General features: G+C 37.1%; 1 protein-coding gene across 1 annotated transcript in view; it reads left to right on the plus strand.

Annotated features, from left to right (window-relative positions):
- The window catches only part of LOC114653961 (girdin-like), a 159808-nt gene that overhangs the window by 79091 nt on the left and 64257 nt on the right, over positions 1–16460 (plus strand). Inside the window, exons 11-17 of the mRNA XM_028804485.2 lie at positions 927–1073; positions 2531–2681; positions 3298–3467; positions 5159–5296; positions 5419–5838; positions 6833–7012; positions 8726–9066. Of these exons, the coding sequence (XP_028660318.2) occupies positions 927–1073; positions 2531–2681; positions 3298–3467; positions 5159–5296; positions 5419–5838; positions 6833–7012; positions 8726–9066 (1547 nt within the window). The remainder of the gene's footprint in view (positions 1–926; positions 1074–2530; positions 2682–3297; positions 3468–5158; positions 5297–5418; positions 5839–6832; positions 7013–8725; positions 9067–16460) is intronic.

The following is a 16460-nucleotide window of genomic DNA, read 5'->3' on the forward strand; positions in this document are numbered from 1 at the left end:
GGATTGCTAAATTTTTATTAAAATGTAGCGAGCATTTTTGTTTGTTACTTGGGGATCTTTTTTGTTTTTAAAGAAAAAGACCAGATTCTTAAACATTGAGTTCAGTTGCAAGTAAAATGAGTCACTGATTTGGAACTGGTTGGAACAAAATCCTGTATCCATAGTGAGCTCCCAGGACGGAACTAGAGAAACACTGACCTAACTTGGTTACATTGCCACTGCAGCACTCCAGAAACCCTGTATTACAGTAACAACATTTACTTCAGTGTTGTCTTTTCTTGTTTTATTCCTGTATGCTTGTTGTGCTTGCCTCCTTTCTTTCTTTTGGTATACACTTCACCAATCTCAGTCCTTCTCAGTCGAACAACGCCCTGACATGATTAGGCTAGAGTTGCTAAACCAAGCTAATCACTGCAGCAATTTCTCAGCAAAACACTTAGACTATAATTGGCCATGACTTTGAACAAAAATACAAAAGATTTAAATTTGTCACCATTTGCATTTCTGAAAAAAACCAAATTATTTTAATGCTCAAAAGGCATAATACAATACAGGAGTAAAAATATAACCTATATGATTGCATAATTTCATCATTAGTTATGAAGTGTACTATTCAGTGTGATAATCACAGACTACTGTCAGGATTCCAGCTGCCTTCTGATCAGGAGGAAATATAACTATTACTTTGTAAATTAAGTAAAATTAAAGACAGTGGCCTTAAGTCCAGGATTATGTCATTGAAAAGATGCAGATGTATTTACACATGAAATTTTTATATTGTATGTGTGTTTATGTATGATATGTACAGAAGTGTACTTCTAACTGTGAAATCACATGGCTCTTCAAAAATCAACATTGGCAATGAGAAATATTTGCATTCATCATAATGTATGTATTAATATCATAATTTGCTTCTGTATGTATAGGAAGAGCAGGAGTACTCCCAAGCTTTACTGGAGACTAAAGCCCTACTAGAAGAACAGCTGGAAGCTTCCAGATCTCGTTGTGACCGATTACGTGACATTGAAAAAGAGAACCTCTTCCTTAAGCAAAGGATTCATGATATTGAGATGGTAATATGATAAAGAGTTTTTAACCCTTTTTAACTTGGCAAGAGTGCTATTTTCTTATTCTCCATATATCTTGTCAAGTTTAATTTTACTTTCAGAAATGTGCAGAAAATGTTTAAGAGGCTGCATAAAACCAGTAATTATCAGTGATCTATTTTCCAAAATGACAATTAATGACAATTTAACATCAGAAATGCCAGCCTTTGCTTTGCCAATAAGCTTTGCACATGAAATAGTATAATGTACATAGTGGTGTAGCATTGAATGTGTAAATAAAAAAATGAAGTGAATGTACTTTCAATGCAGTCACTCCATAATTAGATAATTAGGTTCATGGCGTGAAAGAAATGTACTGCAAAATTATTTCTCTCTAAACAACACGATATATCACTTATTGTAACTGGAAAGCAAAAGATACAATAGCTAAAATAATGGTGTACACTAACTTAACATTGTCTTGCATTGTATACAAGTAATCATTTTGCAATAAGATGTTTGATGAATGTGTGGAAGGAGAAAATCACTAACCCGTGATTATGGAAGGAGTCAGGGTCTCACACCAGAAGAGAATGTTCAAAAGCTGTCTTTTATTATTGTTATTTATTGCATACCTAGACTGGAGTGTCAGTAGCATTGCAATGCCCCCCCCAGTAGATGTTTCTGCTCTTATATATCAGCTGGTTGCGTGCAAAGCTTCACACTTTTGCAGAAGTACAGAGGATTGATGCGAGAGCCTAAAAGTTAAATTTATACGGCAGTTACAGAATACAGAATACTTCAAATGCCTTACTAAAATGTTGGATTCTATGATATAAGTTGTAAATTTTGTCCACATTGCTCTGCCCTTTCTTTATGACATTACTGCATGGGGTATGTGCAGCCTATTATTGCTTGATTATGCAGTACAAGTAACAAGGCTGAGCTTTGGGAAGGCATTTGACAGGCTTTTAAATAAGAGATAAACTAAAAAAAATAAAAAATTTCAATATCTGCAGAATGCTTTCACAAACAAGGTAAACATGGAACTGAAAGGTGGGGGAGATCTGGTGATGTTTTATCAAGAGCTTCAAATTAACACTGAGACTACTGTATATGCTAAAGATAATAAATATAGTGATTTTATCACTATTTTAATCTTATTCAGTCATATGACAGTTAAATATGACAAGAACAGATTCAGCACAACTCAGTAAGATAATATCATTTGAACTGTTTGGGTAGGAAGAAGTTTCAACTAAGTGTTCCTGCCCACCTGATGCTATGCCTATGATAATAACCATGAGTGCATTAGATTTTACATGATTGAACCTTGTCTTTAAATATAATTATTCCTGATATTCTGAAAGAGCTTCATATGATCAATTTTGAAACTTTGGATTTTCTGCATTAAGACTTTAAAAATATTCTCCTGGTTTATATTAAATGTATTTTCTTAAACTTTTTTTTGTGTTGAAATATAGGAGAGAGATACAGAGAGACAAAAAGTTTTTGAGCTTTTGGAGGAGAACCTGACACTTGAAGCAGAACTGAAGCATAACTTTGTGATGACTGAAGACCAGGCTCACTGGGAAACAGAAACAGAAATAATGATTCATCGGGAGCAGGGAGCAGGTAAGTCTGTTTGATGCATATCACTATCAACATGACCCTAGTTTGTCAATTCATTCTAGTTTGTTGTGTAAAAACACAAGCAGCCGAAGAAAATAATCTGAATTTCTGTGTGTCAGCCACTGAAACAATGTTTAACAATAATTTTTGTAATCAGTCCATCTATCTTTTCATTATTAAACCCACTCCATCTAGTTCAAGCACATACTGTAGAAGGCCAAAGTCTGCAGCAATAGCACTGGGTGCAAGCTTTTTCTTCATTTTCAACAAAAGTTAAAATTAAGCTTATTTTTAAAAGTGATGCAAATAAATCAAAAGGATTACAAATGATTTCATGATTGTAATAATTATGTATCTAATACACAGTATTTACCAAAATGGTCAGACTAAGTTGCAGCCTTGTAGCATGGACTCTTTAATCTATATTTTGCTATTAGATAATAACTTACTTATATCAACTGTAATGAATGCCATAGAATAATGTGATTTAAGTGTGTTAGCACTTAATTTGAAATGATACATCTTATATTCTACTGAATAGCCTTAGATTTTTCCTTGATTGGCCATAAATATGTGCTGGTTTCCTCTTCTCCTCAATGTTTTTTTTTAACTTATGTAGATCCAAAACCTCTAAGTGTAGAGGTAGGAGAGTGTTCAGTTGGCAGGCTGCTGGGGACAGAACGAGAGAACCAGGAGCTGCGAAGGAAACTTGAACGGCTAAGAGAAGAAATGGAGAGTACTGCAGAAAAAGAGCAGTTACTGGATGAAAATCGCAGTCTAGGAGAGATGGTGAGCAGTACACCAGTGGCTTCCATGCAAATTGACTGACAATGTTTTTTTAAATCTTATGGTATTTTACCTGATCAAATAATAAGCTCTATGAAAATGGTAGGAAAAAGTCCTGCCAAATACTACTAAATGTATCATGAATATGGCACTGTACGTTGTCATTCAGAGTGAATAATACAAGAATGCTACGATAGATAGATAGATAGATAGATAGATAGATAGATAGATAGATAGATAGATAGATAGATAGATAGATAGATAGATAGATAGATAGATAGATAGATAGATAGATAGACACACACTATAGTCTGAACACACCAGAATTGTTAAAAAGGATGTAAATTAAAAAGAAAGAATAACGTATCACTTAGCAGTTACAGTCAGAGTGAGGCATTATGAAGACATATAAATAAGCCCCAGTATTGTTTCTTGACACACTTCTGCTGAATAATTTATTAGTTGAAAGTCAGTCAGTCATTGACCAACCCGCTATATCCTAACACAGGGTCACGGGGGTCTGCTGGAGCCAATCCCAGCCAACACAGGGTGCAAGGCAGGAACAAACCCAGGCAGGGCGCCACCCCTCTGCAGGGCACACACACTCACACACCCACACCACCAAGCACACACTAGGGACAATTTAGGATCGCCAATGCACCTAACCTGCATGTCTTTGGACTGTGGGAGGAAACCGGAGCACCCGGAGGAAACCCACGCAGACACGGGGAGAACATACAAACTCCACGCAGGGAGGACCCGTAAAGCGAATCCAGGTCTCCTAACTGCGAGGCAACAGTGCTACCATTGTGCCATCGTGCCGCCCTTAGTTGAAAGTACTCCCTGTTAGTTTGTCAGAGAGTGAGGTCGTGCAGCATTGTTCATAATGGTACTCGATTTTGTTTTAATTGTCTACTTTGCTACTACCTACAGGGGTCCAGAGTGCATCCCGTAACTTATTTAATTAGCTTGTTGATTCAGTGGGTTTCTCTTCAAGTATTGTTACCAGCCCAGCACACGACAGCATAAAAAATCAAACTGGCTATCACAAAGTTGTAGAAGATGTCACTACCCACATTAAAGGAATGTAGTCTCCAAAGAAAAATGAGCTTGCTGTGCCCTTACTTATATAGTTCCTCTGTGTTATGAGACCATTTCAATCAGTCATTGATGTGGACCCCCAAGTACTTGCAGTAATGTGTTATCTCTGCTTCCACTTCCTAAATAGTGACTGAATAGTCATTGTTGCCAGAGGCCCAGAGCCTATTCTGACAGCACTGACCAAGAGGTGGAAGACAATCCTGAACAGTTCCCTCTAGGGCACATGCCTGAATACTTACTTACTTATTTGCTTACTCTTACCTGGGACAATTTAGAGTTGTCAGTTAGCTTAATCTGCATGTCTTTGGTGTTGTCAGAGGAAAATCAAAGTACTTGTGGGAATACCTATGCAGACATGGGAACATACAAACTCCACAAGGACAAATAGAAAGCATGAGATTCAAATCCAGGATGTGCAAATGGTGAGTTAGCATCACTAACCACTGCAGTACCATGCCACCCAGTCTGTTTCTTGTGCTCAACTTAAAAATTTCATGAAAAAATATTCTATCTTATAGAAATAACTTGATTTATATCAATGAATAAGCCTATTATTATCTTCTGTGAAACTCTTCTGTTTCTCTCCCAATTAGATAGATCGATTGAAGGCTGAGTTGTTGAAGCAGGCAGAATCCTTGCTGAGGACTGAGAGCCAGAAATCTGAACTACAATGTGAAAAGGAAAGATTAGAGAAGAGTCTGCAATGCATACAAGACCGGGCTGCCAAAGAGGTAAGCCACTAGAATACTGGTGAGGTATGTCACAGATATTGTCTATTGTTTCTTCGGTTTTCTTACATTTTAGAATTAGTATTGACAGACAGCTTTAAAGTTGGTTTTTTTTTTCATTTTAGTGTGAAGATCTCAAAATGGAGAACAACCGGCTTAATCAAAAACTAGACTCCCTGCAAAAAATATTAGATGAATGTATGGAAGTGAAGTCAAAAGAAACTGATCATGCAAAGAAAGAACTGTGTGAATGTGTGGTGGAAGCAAACATCAAAGTGAGCCAGTTAGAGGACAAACTAAAACAAGCACAATTGGAGACAGAAGAACAGAAGACAAAGGCAGCCCACCATTCCAGAGAACTTGAGCTTGAAACAGAAAAGCAAAGTGGTTTGATAGAAGAGCTAAGGAAAAAACTCTTGGATTTAACAAAGGTGTCAGCTGACAGAACTATCCAACATGAGCAGAGGATGTCTGATGTGGAGGCAGAGATATCCAGACTGAGAAAGGCTTCAGATAATCTCAAAGAGGCACGAAGACAGATTGAGGCAAGCGCCACTAATAATATGAAATTTTGTAGTGTATTATTCCTTGTTATTTGTACTTAATTATGGGTTAATATCTGTCTTTATTTTGTATACAACAGATGGCATGGGTTTAATATAGCATTCCTTGTTTTTGCCTTGTTTTGTGCTTAATATCTATATGTAATGACTGCAGTAAGTGTATGTTTTGCTGAGGATTCCGTGGTATACGTTCCTAACTTTGAATATGGATATAGAAAAACAGGCTTCCAGGTGCTTTGATCTGAAAGTGCATGGTTCCATACAGAGCACTTCAGCCAACATTTTTAAATAAAGAGCTTGTTCGACACATCAGGAATGAGGTATTCTATAACAAATAACAATGATAAATGTAGCTGGTTCCTTTGGATTGCTGAGAGTTGTGCCTTACCAATGATACAAACGTTTGGTTGCTATAAGTAAGGTTCATTAGGATCACTCAGAAGGTGAACCAAGGTAGTGCACATACTGAAGACAGACAAGTTGCTCCTGCATTAGACAGAATAATTAGCTGGATATATTGAATCGTATCAGCCCCACTGGGTATCTCCATGTCTCCATCATCCATCTGCCTCTACTGTTTTGTCTCTGTACATGCCACATACTGTGCGCTTTAACTGCTGAAAAGAACAATAATTAATTTTCTCCTGATCACTCATAACTTTTCCAATGATACACATCTATAGGGACACTCCTTGCTGTTATCTAACAACAACATTCAACATCCAAGACCATAGCAATTAATTACAAATTAAAAATGAATTAAATACATTTTACTAATTGTTGTATGCAGTCATTTGTGTTATATTTTGAATTGTAATATATGTTGTGATTGAATTGAATGCATAAATGATGCATATTGTTTGTATTATGTGTTTGAATTATCCTTTTTCCATTGTGTTTTTGTTGAACATTGCTGGTCTTTATTGCTTTTAGTTCAATTAAGGTGGCGCTTTAAAAATAATTTAAATTTTTTTAGGTCTTAGAGGTAGAAAGAGCTCAGCTGGCAGAGGAGAATTTTCAGCTGCGAAGGTTAATGGATATGCAAAAGCTTGAAGGTGCCATTATGGGACAGCTAGAGGCAACAAATCAAGACCTGGAGAGAGAGAGAGACCAGATGAAGAAGTCTGTTGAATCAATGAAGGCTGCTGTCAAAAAGGTTTAGTTTTGATTAAAATCAGCATATGTAAGCTTTTTTTTCTGAAGTAACAATAAAACCATTGAATAGTCAAGTTACATTAAACAGTTTTCAGAGGATGTAGAAGTGAAGTACTAAGTTTGGTAAAATTAAAAATGAAGCAAAATATATATAATAGATCACAGATGGGAGAAAAACTTCAGCTTAGTAATTTGAAACTAATATTCTAGTACTAAACTGCTAAAATGTGCACCAACATCAACACTGGTCAAATCTGCACTTTTCTAATGTATTTGTTTGTTAAATAAACCATATACTGTAAATACTGCTGTTTAGTGCAGGCTTCATGATTTAGAAACATCGTTTTTTTCTGGTTAGACAATGGATTGCATTATATTATGTTCTGAATAGTTTTCATTGAGTAAAGACACAAAGAGATAGTGTCAACACTGACACATTTTTATACACATATAAGGCTACCTGCTGAAAGTTGTAGGGTTGACACTGAGCATAATTCTAAGTATAAGGTGCAGCTAAGGTGAGGAATAACAATCTCAGGGTTACGGTAAGTAGGGTGTGTCCCAAAATTGCATGAACATTTCCTGTTTTCCTTTTTTCTCCTATGTTATAATCAATTAACACCTTCAATTTTCAATGAAAGTCGTAACTCATTAATAAAGTCCTCTAAAGCCATTGTGCATGCTGACTTTATTGCACTGTAGAGTATGTCTTATATTACTCTAATTATATTCCTGTTTTACTCTTTAAATTTTGTACAGTCTCTGTGTAACTGAATATGCTAGTATCATACTTTATCACATTGATTAGAACTGAATTATAGTGAATGTTGTGAAGTAAAGTATATAAAAGTTAAAAGGGAAATTGGACTATCAGGTATAAAAAATAGTTTCAATGAGTCACACTCCATTGTAAAGGCTAACTGCTACAAATTTCCATTTCCTAATGAAAGCCTTTCACACAGTTCATTAAATGCTTCTGGCTCACTTTCTCATTCTTTGTGTACAACGCCTGAATTGTAAATAATAATACCAAGAGTTTTTCTCTGCACTGGACAGTCTAGGTAGAAAGAAAGTTCAAGAGCACATGTATAGACCTAGTGTCAATTGTCATTTAAAAAAAAGGCCTTTGAGCATAATTTGTCTGATTTTTTTGCAATGTAATTATGATTGATATTTATAATGTGTTTCAGAACAATCAGCATTGATCAAAAAACATAAAAATAATGCATTAATGTATTATACGTCAAGACATTAGTTAATACAATATCTAAAGAGAAGAATTTAGAGTTCTAGACTGTCTATAATCAAGTTTATCAAAAGTTACCAGAAGTAAATTTTAAAATCAAAAGCACAGTTGATATGGTAGTCCTGTGACTTTAGTTTGGATGTTTCAGAGACATGACAGTTATTTTTTCAGGGACGAACACAAGTCACATTGAAAAGTTTACTATATAATAAAAAATGCTATCAAAATAATAACAGAATTAGCTGCTGCTCAAAGTAATTACATTCTGTAACCAAAGGAACAAATTGACTACAAAAAAAATCCAATGTTCTTTTCTGCATCAAAACAAAAACAAAGTTGTATAATCATTACTCATTCGTTATTGTAGGCAGCTACAAACCAATGTTTAAACCATTTGCAGAAAAATGTCTTTCTGGTACCTTTTGAAACCTAAATCCCCATCTTTGTTTGCTTTTTGTTATTTTGTAGGGGGAGCAGCTGGAGTTGACAAACCAGACACTGATCTCAGACAACCAGAGGCTCCAGAAAACACTGGAATCTGTTCGCAAAAAAGCAGAACAGCTGGAGCAGGAAGTACAAGAGGCAGAACGAGAAGAGCAGAGTCTGGGACGAATGGTTGAGGAAGGGAAGATGTCTGTTCGGAAACTGGAGCAGGATAAAGCCACCTTAGAGGCTGAGCTAGAAAAAGCAGAGAGGGAACAGAGGCAATTGGAGAAAGAACTTCGTAGACTAAGACAACAGACTGAAGTAAAAGACATTGTCTTAGATGATTGCAACCTCAGGATCACTAACCTTGAACAAGAAAACAGGTAAGCATTAGCTGTCTACCTTGAGAAGTGTGTAAAGCCTTATCACATACAGATGTCTTAGAAACTAATTTTATTGCAGAAATTATATGTCTTTTATCTACTGGTCAGTAACCTTGATTTTGTTGCAGACTTTGTGTTCAATCTGTTTTCTTTCTGCCTAGTTTATTGTTTTTATTGTTTATTGTTGTTTTTTAATTTTTTTGTGCCATGTTTTCAATGCCATTTCATTTCCTACTTTCTTTATCACAGGTGCCACAATTTTATATTTTTGTTGCCATGTCAATATCATTTGTGGTTACCACTTTAAGTGCCAGCCATGTGATCAATGTTATTTGTGACAATATTGATTATTACACATGTAAGATTGCTGTGCACAGCTGTTAGGATGCAGACTTTTGGTTTGATATAAATACAAATAAATATCTGCTGGTGTTAGCTGCAGTTAGAGAAAGGCTGTTCAGTATTGTTTAGGACCTAATATTATTTTATTTTGACTATGATTTTTGATTACCATTTTGATAATCATCAAGCATAATGTTGGAAGCATCACACTCTGGTTTGTTTTTTATCTGGACAAACTAGAAAGCTTTTTGCCTTTGAGGGCAATATGGATGGAGTGAAATATAAGTAAATCCTTGAGTACAACCTTGTTCATTCAGTGGTTGAGATGAAAACTACTAAGGATTAGTTTAAAAAAAGATTGTTAGTATTCAGAATGACTCAGCCAGATCCCAGACATGAATCCAATTGAAAATCAGAGGTATTACAGTAATCCCTCCTCGATCGCGGGGGTTGCGTTCCAGAACCCCCTGCGAAAGGCGAAAATCCATGAAGTAGAAACCATATGTTTATATGGTTATTTTTATATTGCCATGCTTGGGTCACAGATTTGCACAGAAACACAGGAAGGTGTAGAGAGGCAGGAGCTTTATTCAAACACTGCAAACAAACATTTGTCTCTTTTTCAAAAGTTTAAACTGTGCTCCATGACAAGACAGAGATGACAGTTCCGTCTTACAATTAAAAGAATGCAAACATATCTTCCTCTTCAAAGGAGTGCGCGTCAGGAGCAGAGAAAGTTTTTTTCTCTCTCTCTCTCTCTCTGACAAACAATCAAAAATCAATACGTGCCCTTCGAGCTTTTAAGTATGCGAAGCACCTTGGGGGAAGCGTGTCGCTTGATAAAGCAGTTGCTCAGAAGAGAGCAACGTGAAGATAATCTTTCAGCAGTTTTAGACAAGCGTCCGTATCCTCTAGGGGTGCGAACAGCCCCCGTGTTCACAATATATTTGAAGAATTTTATTTAATACATAATACGCGCTCTGGTTGGATAGCTTCTCAGCCATCTGCCAATAGCGTCCCTTGTATGAAACCAGCTGGGCAAACCAACTGAGGAAGCATGTACCAGAAATTAAAAGACCCATTGTCCGCAGAAATCCGCGAATCAGCAAAAAATCTGCGATATATATTTAAATATGCTTACATATAAAATCCGCGATAGAGTGAAGCCGCGAAAGTCGAAGCGCGATATAGCGAGGGATTACTGTACTTGAAAATATCTGCTTCCACCATGGGATGCTGGATTTCAGTGGTGTGGCCATATTTAACCCATAGGTAATTGATCCCCGGATTGACCAGTTAATCAGAAAGTGTGGTGCACTAATGCACTGCTGAAACCAATGAAGATACAATGGTCCGGCCATGGCCAAGAGTCCATGCGTTCATGTGACAAATAACACTAAGAAAAAATTAAATTAAAATCTGCAACATACAACACCAATCTCCAGTTCATAACACAACAGTGTGAGTCAGATGCTGTTGTGATATTGCAGCACACTAAAATAGTCAAAGGGGATGCAGGCTTCAAAATATCACAAAAAACCAGACCAGGGGCCTTATGCATAATGCCGTGCGTAGAATTCACACTAAAACATGGCGTACAGACAAAAGCGGAAATGTGCGTATGCACAAAAAAATCCAGGTGCATAAATCTGTGCAAACGCCAACTTCCACATTCTTCCACTCCAATAAATCCCGGTCAGCGTGAAAAGTAATGCATGTGCACGCACCTGCTGCCACTCCCCAACTCCTCCCAGAATTACACCCCTTTGAATATGCAAATCAATATAAATAGCCCTTAAGCTCAGCGTTCTGCGAAAAGGCAATGGCAAAAGGATGGGGGAAAAAGAAGAATTTCAGCGAATACCAGGTAGAGGCAAGGGAAAAAGTACTATTTGTTGGTTTAAGTAGTGATATAATCAACAAAAGGAAGTTGATCGAGTGACAGAGTGGCAGAGAAACTCAAAAGTTCAAGTTCAGAAAGTCATAAAGTGTCCGAAATAAATAAGAAGTGGTCAGATATCAAAGTCGCTGTGAAAAGGTGAGTCGTAGCCCACCGTCTGGGTGCCATAGGAAGTTTATTAGGGTACAGATAAAAGAAAACAAAATAGGGACACAATTGAAAAAAATGTCCAAATGTCAACTTTAATCTCAAAATTTCCACTTTAATCATGTACTTTATTTTGTCTTTAAAGTAGAACGTCATAAACTTCATCTTAAAATCGTTTAATTTACTAGTTTGTCAGATCCCATCGTAACTAAAGTAGCACGTTAAATGCTTCTTTCTGTGTGTTCTTTTATGTGCTCTATGTGTGTGAATCACTACGTGCTTCTTAAACGGGCTTTCTCTTCCGCCGACAGGACACAGAATACATTCATGATATTATAGCTCTCTGAACAATTTAAATATTAAGATGTATACTTGATATCATTTTCATGATGATAGGAATTAAAGCATGTATTAAACATGGAAACACGGTGGCGCAGTATTAGCAATGAGCTGGCGCCCTGTCTAGAGATTGTTCCTGCCTCCCGCAAGATGCTTGCTGCACCGTGCGCGACCTTTGATGAAACAATTTACTACAGCAGTACTATCTCTCTCAAACGTACTAACCTCCAGTTCCTGTCCTTACTTTTCTTTCTCCAAGTAACCAATCGCCACACCATCGGCTCTGTAATAGATGCCAAGCCATCTGTAAGCTTAGAACACAGATTCTTCAAAACCTTTATGAAACATTGAAATATCTTTGTAGTATATGTTTAATTATTCCATCCATCTATCCATCCAGGTCGCGCCAATCCCAGCAAGCATACAGCGCAAGGCAGGAACAATCCCTGAATGGGGTGCCAGCTAGTCACTAGTGCTGCGCCACCGTGTCCTCACATGTTTAATTATTAACAATATACTTTATTTTAATGAAATTTAAAACTTACCTGTATAATGTAATAAACATGCTTTACTACATTTCATCTTAAAAATGATATCAAGAGTTCCAAGAAGATAGCTCTTGGAAATCTAAATCGACTTAGAAACCAGTCATCATCATACAGTATGTAAATACACGCTTTATAAAGTGACTCAGGTTGTGCAATATTATAACTGTAGTGCAAGTTTACAGTGAGGTGATTGTACTTATAAGTATAAACAGTTTTACATGGAGCAATTGATGGACTGATTGAGTGCGTTTAGAGCACTTGGGATGAAACTGTTTCTGAACCACGAGGCCCCTACAGGAAAGGCTCTGAAGCTTTTGCCGTATGTTATGGGAACAATTCAAATAGACTGCACGCATGGCTGAGACAGCGTGTGCTTGATACTGTATGCCGATAATCTGATCAGCTGCTGTATAGCTGTGATTTTACACTCAGATACAGTGGGTTAAATACTCAGTGGTGCACTGGTAATAACAACACTATAGCAGTGATGATATTCAGAATAGTTTGGCCATTCAGTGCACCATTATATGGTTACAGGTTGATTACAATGAGATGCTTTAAACTTATAAACGATATGTGGTTAATTTCAGTGTATTTGATAAAGCCGCGTAAGGGATGTGAGTCTAAAAACTAAAGGAAAACCAAACAGGAACAGTAGCACTGCTTTGACGCTGGGTGCCAGCAGTTTGCAAAACCGAGTGGAGAACTTGCACACGCAAGGGATTGAGCTAACGTGAAAATGTGTGTGGCTTTATGCCAAGTTTAGTTTTTATACATCGTGCTATGAGCATGGAAACGGGTGTACACAATGTTCCTTAAATGTAAAGAATTAAATAATCAAAAACAGAAGACAAAACAAACAACACAATAGAAAATGGTAAAAATATATGCTTATAAAGGCAAACAAGTCCAATCTGTCATGCAAAGACACCATCCAGAAACCTGAAGCAAAAATTCCACTAAACAAGAAAAATCCCAAAATAATACTTACAGATGAATCAAACTCCACAAAGTCAACCTGTGAGTAACCAAATTTCTAAGCCTGAATTGAAAGGCTGAAGCAGATCCCCCAGCAGTGACATCAATATATCCAGGGATCTAGGTGTTCCACTCAGAGGCAGAGTTAAGGAAGTGAGCAGTTGGCATAACCCACCCTAAAAGATGCATTGTGTTACTAAAATAATCTCAAAGTTTATTTGGATTGCCACGTGATGCTCACTGGGTATTGAACACACACTAGCTGCCCTCCATTCCTCACTTTTTGCTTTAAGGCAAAACCAGTTGGGTGTGTGGTGGGTATAGGGTGATGTGGGTTTGTTTGTCCAGCTGCATCATGATTTTAGTTAGGTGATCATCACAGTTCAAGATTTTTGCCTCTGGTAGTGATGATGAGGGGACATTCTGCTACGCTGTGGCTGTACTAGGTGGCAGGAAATCACTTTTATGCCCCCATGCCATACAGAAATACTTTCCTTTTGGATATGGTTAAAACATTTTAGCATTTGATGGCTTTGAACTTTTATACTTATGCAAATTCCTTTATTGAACCACTTTTAGATTAAGGTCCCCCCCTATCATCAATTAGCATATTCCTCCTGCCTCTTCTACTCTGGCCAAGTTTGTTTTACATCAATCACTAGTTGATTCATTTCACCTTTTAAATCCATCCATGATAGAATTTTCTCTTTTTCCTCACATCATAAGTCTCTGTCTAGAATTGATTACATTTTTATCTCCAAAACACTTGCTTTTCTTTGTCTTAATGTAATCTGTTTGTCTGATCATAGATTCTCTACTTTAAATATTCACTCCCTGCTTCATTCTACTAAGCCTCCACACTGGTGTTTTAAACGGTTCCTTGTTACAGTGAACAAAATTTATTGAACAGCATTTTATGAGACTGAATTAATTTATTGAGAACAATGTAAATTTGGTTTCTGACCCTGCCTTTGCCTATAGCTTTTACTACTGACTGCACTTACAAGTTTCATAAGGTTATATCTGACCTTGAAATGTTATTCAGCACAAGCCAAACCAAGTAAATTATTAGGCTACACAAATTTGTCCCTTTTTCCTCTACATCATCCATTATTAAGATTACATTGAGCACACTTTCTAACAATCTGCCTTAAATTAGTATGTATTTTGGTAAATTTTAATCAAAACTGTTTTATTCAGACTACTCCTGTCTTTCTCCTGAAGTAATAGTCACATTCCTTGCCTTGGTTTACCTTCCAAAGCTCTTCCAGAATGATGCAGATTGTCTTAAATTCCCAGATCACTAGAGATGAGATTAAATTGGCTTTATGTTCTCTTGCCAAAGGTAAAGTTCTGGTTCTTGTTGGGGTTCAATCTTAATTAATTTTTTTTCACAGGTCACGCAGCCATTACATTACCTCCTTTCATACCCTAATATAAACTCTTCCATCAGTCCTTGCTTTCTCAAACCCAGTAAGATTCTGATAAATTGTTTCATGTTATAAGCCACTTTCATTGATGAATTATGACAACTCACCTTCATTTCATTATACGTAAACTTGTTCATCCATGTCAGACTGGCTTTGTGTACTGTCACTTTGGTGCCGCTAAATTGCGTTGCCTGTTCCATTTTGTAAATAATGATTATTCCCAAGCCACACCTGCAAAGTTATTTTCACTAGGTGCCAAGAATACCTTTGACAGACTGAATTGGCCTATTTTATGGAAAATTGCACATTTAATGGGCTTTGATGACCCTTTCATTAATATGATTAAAACATTGTACTCAACCCCAAAAGCATGTTCTTACTAACTTGGACCTATCTTTCCCCTCTCTCCTATGCTCTTTACTCTTTTGCTATTTTGAAATCTGTTTCCTAAGTATGAGGAACTTTCTAGCTATAAAATAAATTGGAGTAAATCTCCATTTCTCCTTTTACAAGACTCTAGTAGATCATTATCTTTCTCTTCCTTCATCCCAATTGTAAAGTCTTTTAAGTACATGGGTATAACTATTACCCCCATTCTTAAAGACATTGCTGCATTAAATTGTAACTGTGTTCTAGAAGAATTTAAACAATTGCTTGGAACAGTTTTACCCTTTTGTTTCAATCACTTGTGTCTACTGTGTTTAAAATACATAAACACAATTCTGCTCCTGCCTCCCCACCTTGTTTTTTGTTGTGAAATTCACTTGCAACTTTCATAATTTTTGTGGACTACATATTGTACCTCCTGAGAATTAAACATTCGATTCTCACTCTGACCAGGGTGAATATGGGAGTGTCACTTGCTGATTGTGAGCTTTATCATTTGGCCTTTTTTATGTTCACTTTTTCATTGTTTTTTTCCACTCCCTCTTCTCCCAATTCCTGGCTTTCCATGGAACTTTCCAAGGAACTTCCTAGTCTTGCCTCTTCGCCTTCCAGATTCTTTTTTAGTGATCAACATACTGTGACACTAGAGGGCGCTGTCGCTCCTCTAACCCAACAGACAAACGTCCAGGACACCGGGGGCCTCATGTATAAACGGTGCGTACGCACAGAAATGTTGCGTACGAACGTTTCCACGCTCAAATCGCGATGTATAAAACCTAAACTTGCCGTAAAGCCACGCACATTTCCACGGTAACTCATACCTTGGCGTACGCAATTTCTCCGCTCGGTTTTGCAGACTGGCGGCACCCAGCGTCAAAGCAGTGCTACTGTTCCTGTGTGGTCACCCTTTCTTTCTTAGCTCCACATTCCTGACGCGGCTTTATAAATACACTTAAACTAACTGCATATTGTTTATTAGTGTAATGCATCTGATTGTAATTAACCTGCAGCAATATAATGGTCCAGGGAATAGCCATAGTATTCCAAATACCATAACTGCTTTAGCGTTGTAACTCTCATTGCATCTTCTTCTTCTTTCAGCTGCTCCCGTTAAGGGTTGCCACAGCAGATCATCTTTTTCCATATTACTCTCACTGCACCACTCGGAGTATTTATATCACTGTATCTGAGTGGGGAATCACAGCAGCAGCTGATTGGAAAGAGAATTATCGGTACACAGCATGAAGCAGACGCTGCCTGAGCCAAGGCAAAACGCTTCAGAGACTTCCCTGTATGGACTTCGCGGTTTAGAAAAAGTTTCAT

The sequence above is a fragment of the Erpetoichthys calabaricus genome, chromosome 1, assembly GCF_900747795.2.
Source record: "Erpetoichthys calabaricus chromosome 1, fErpCal1.3, whole genome shotgun sequence".
Classification (NCBI taxonomy): Eukaryota; Metazoa; Chordata; class Cladistia; order Polypteriformes; family Polypteridae; genus Erpetoichthys; species Erpetoichthys calabaricus.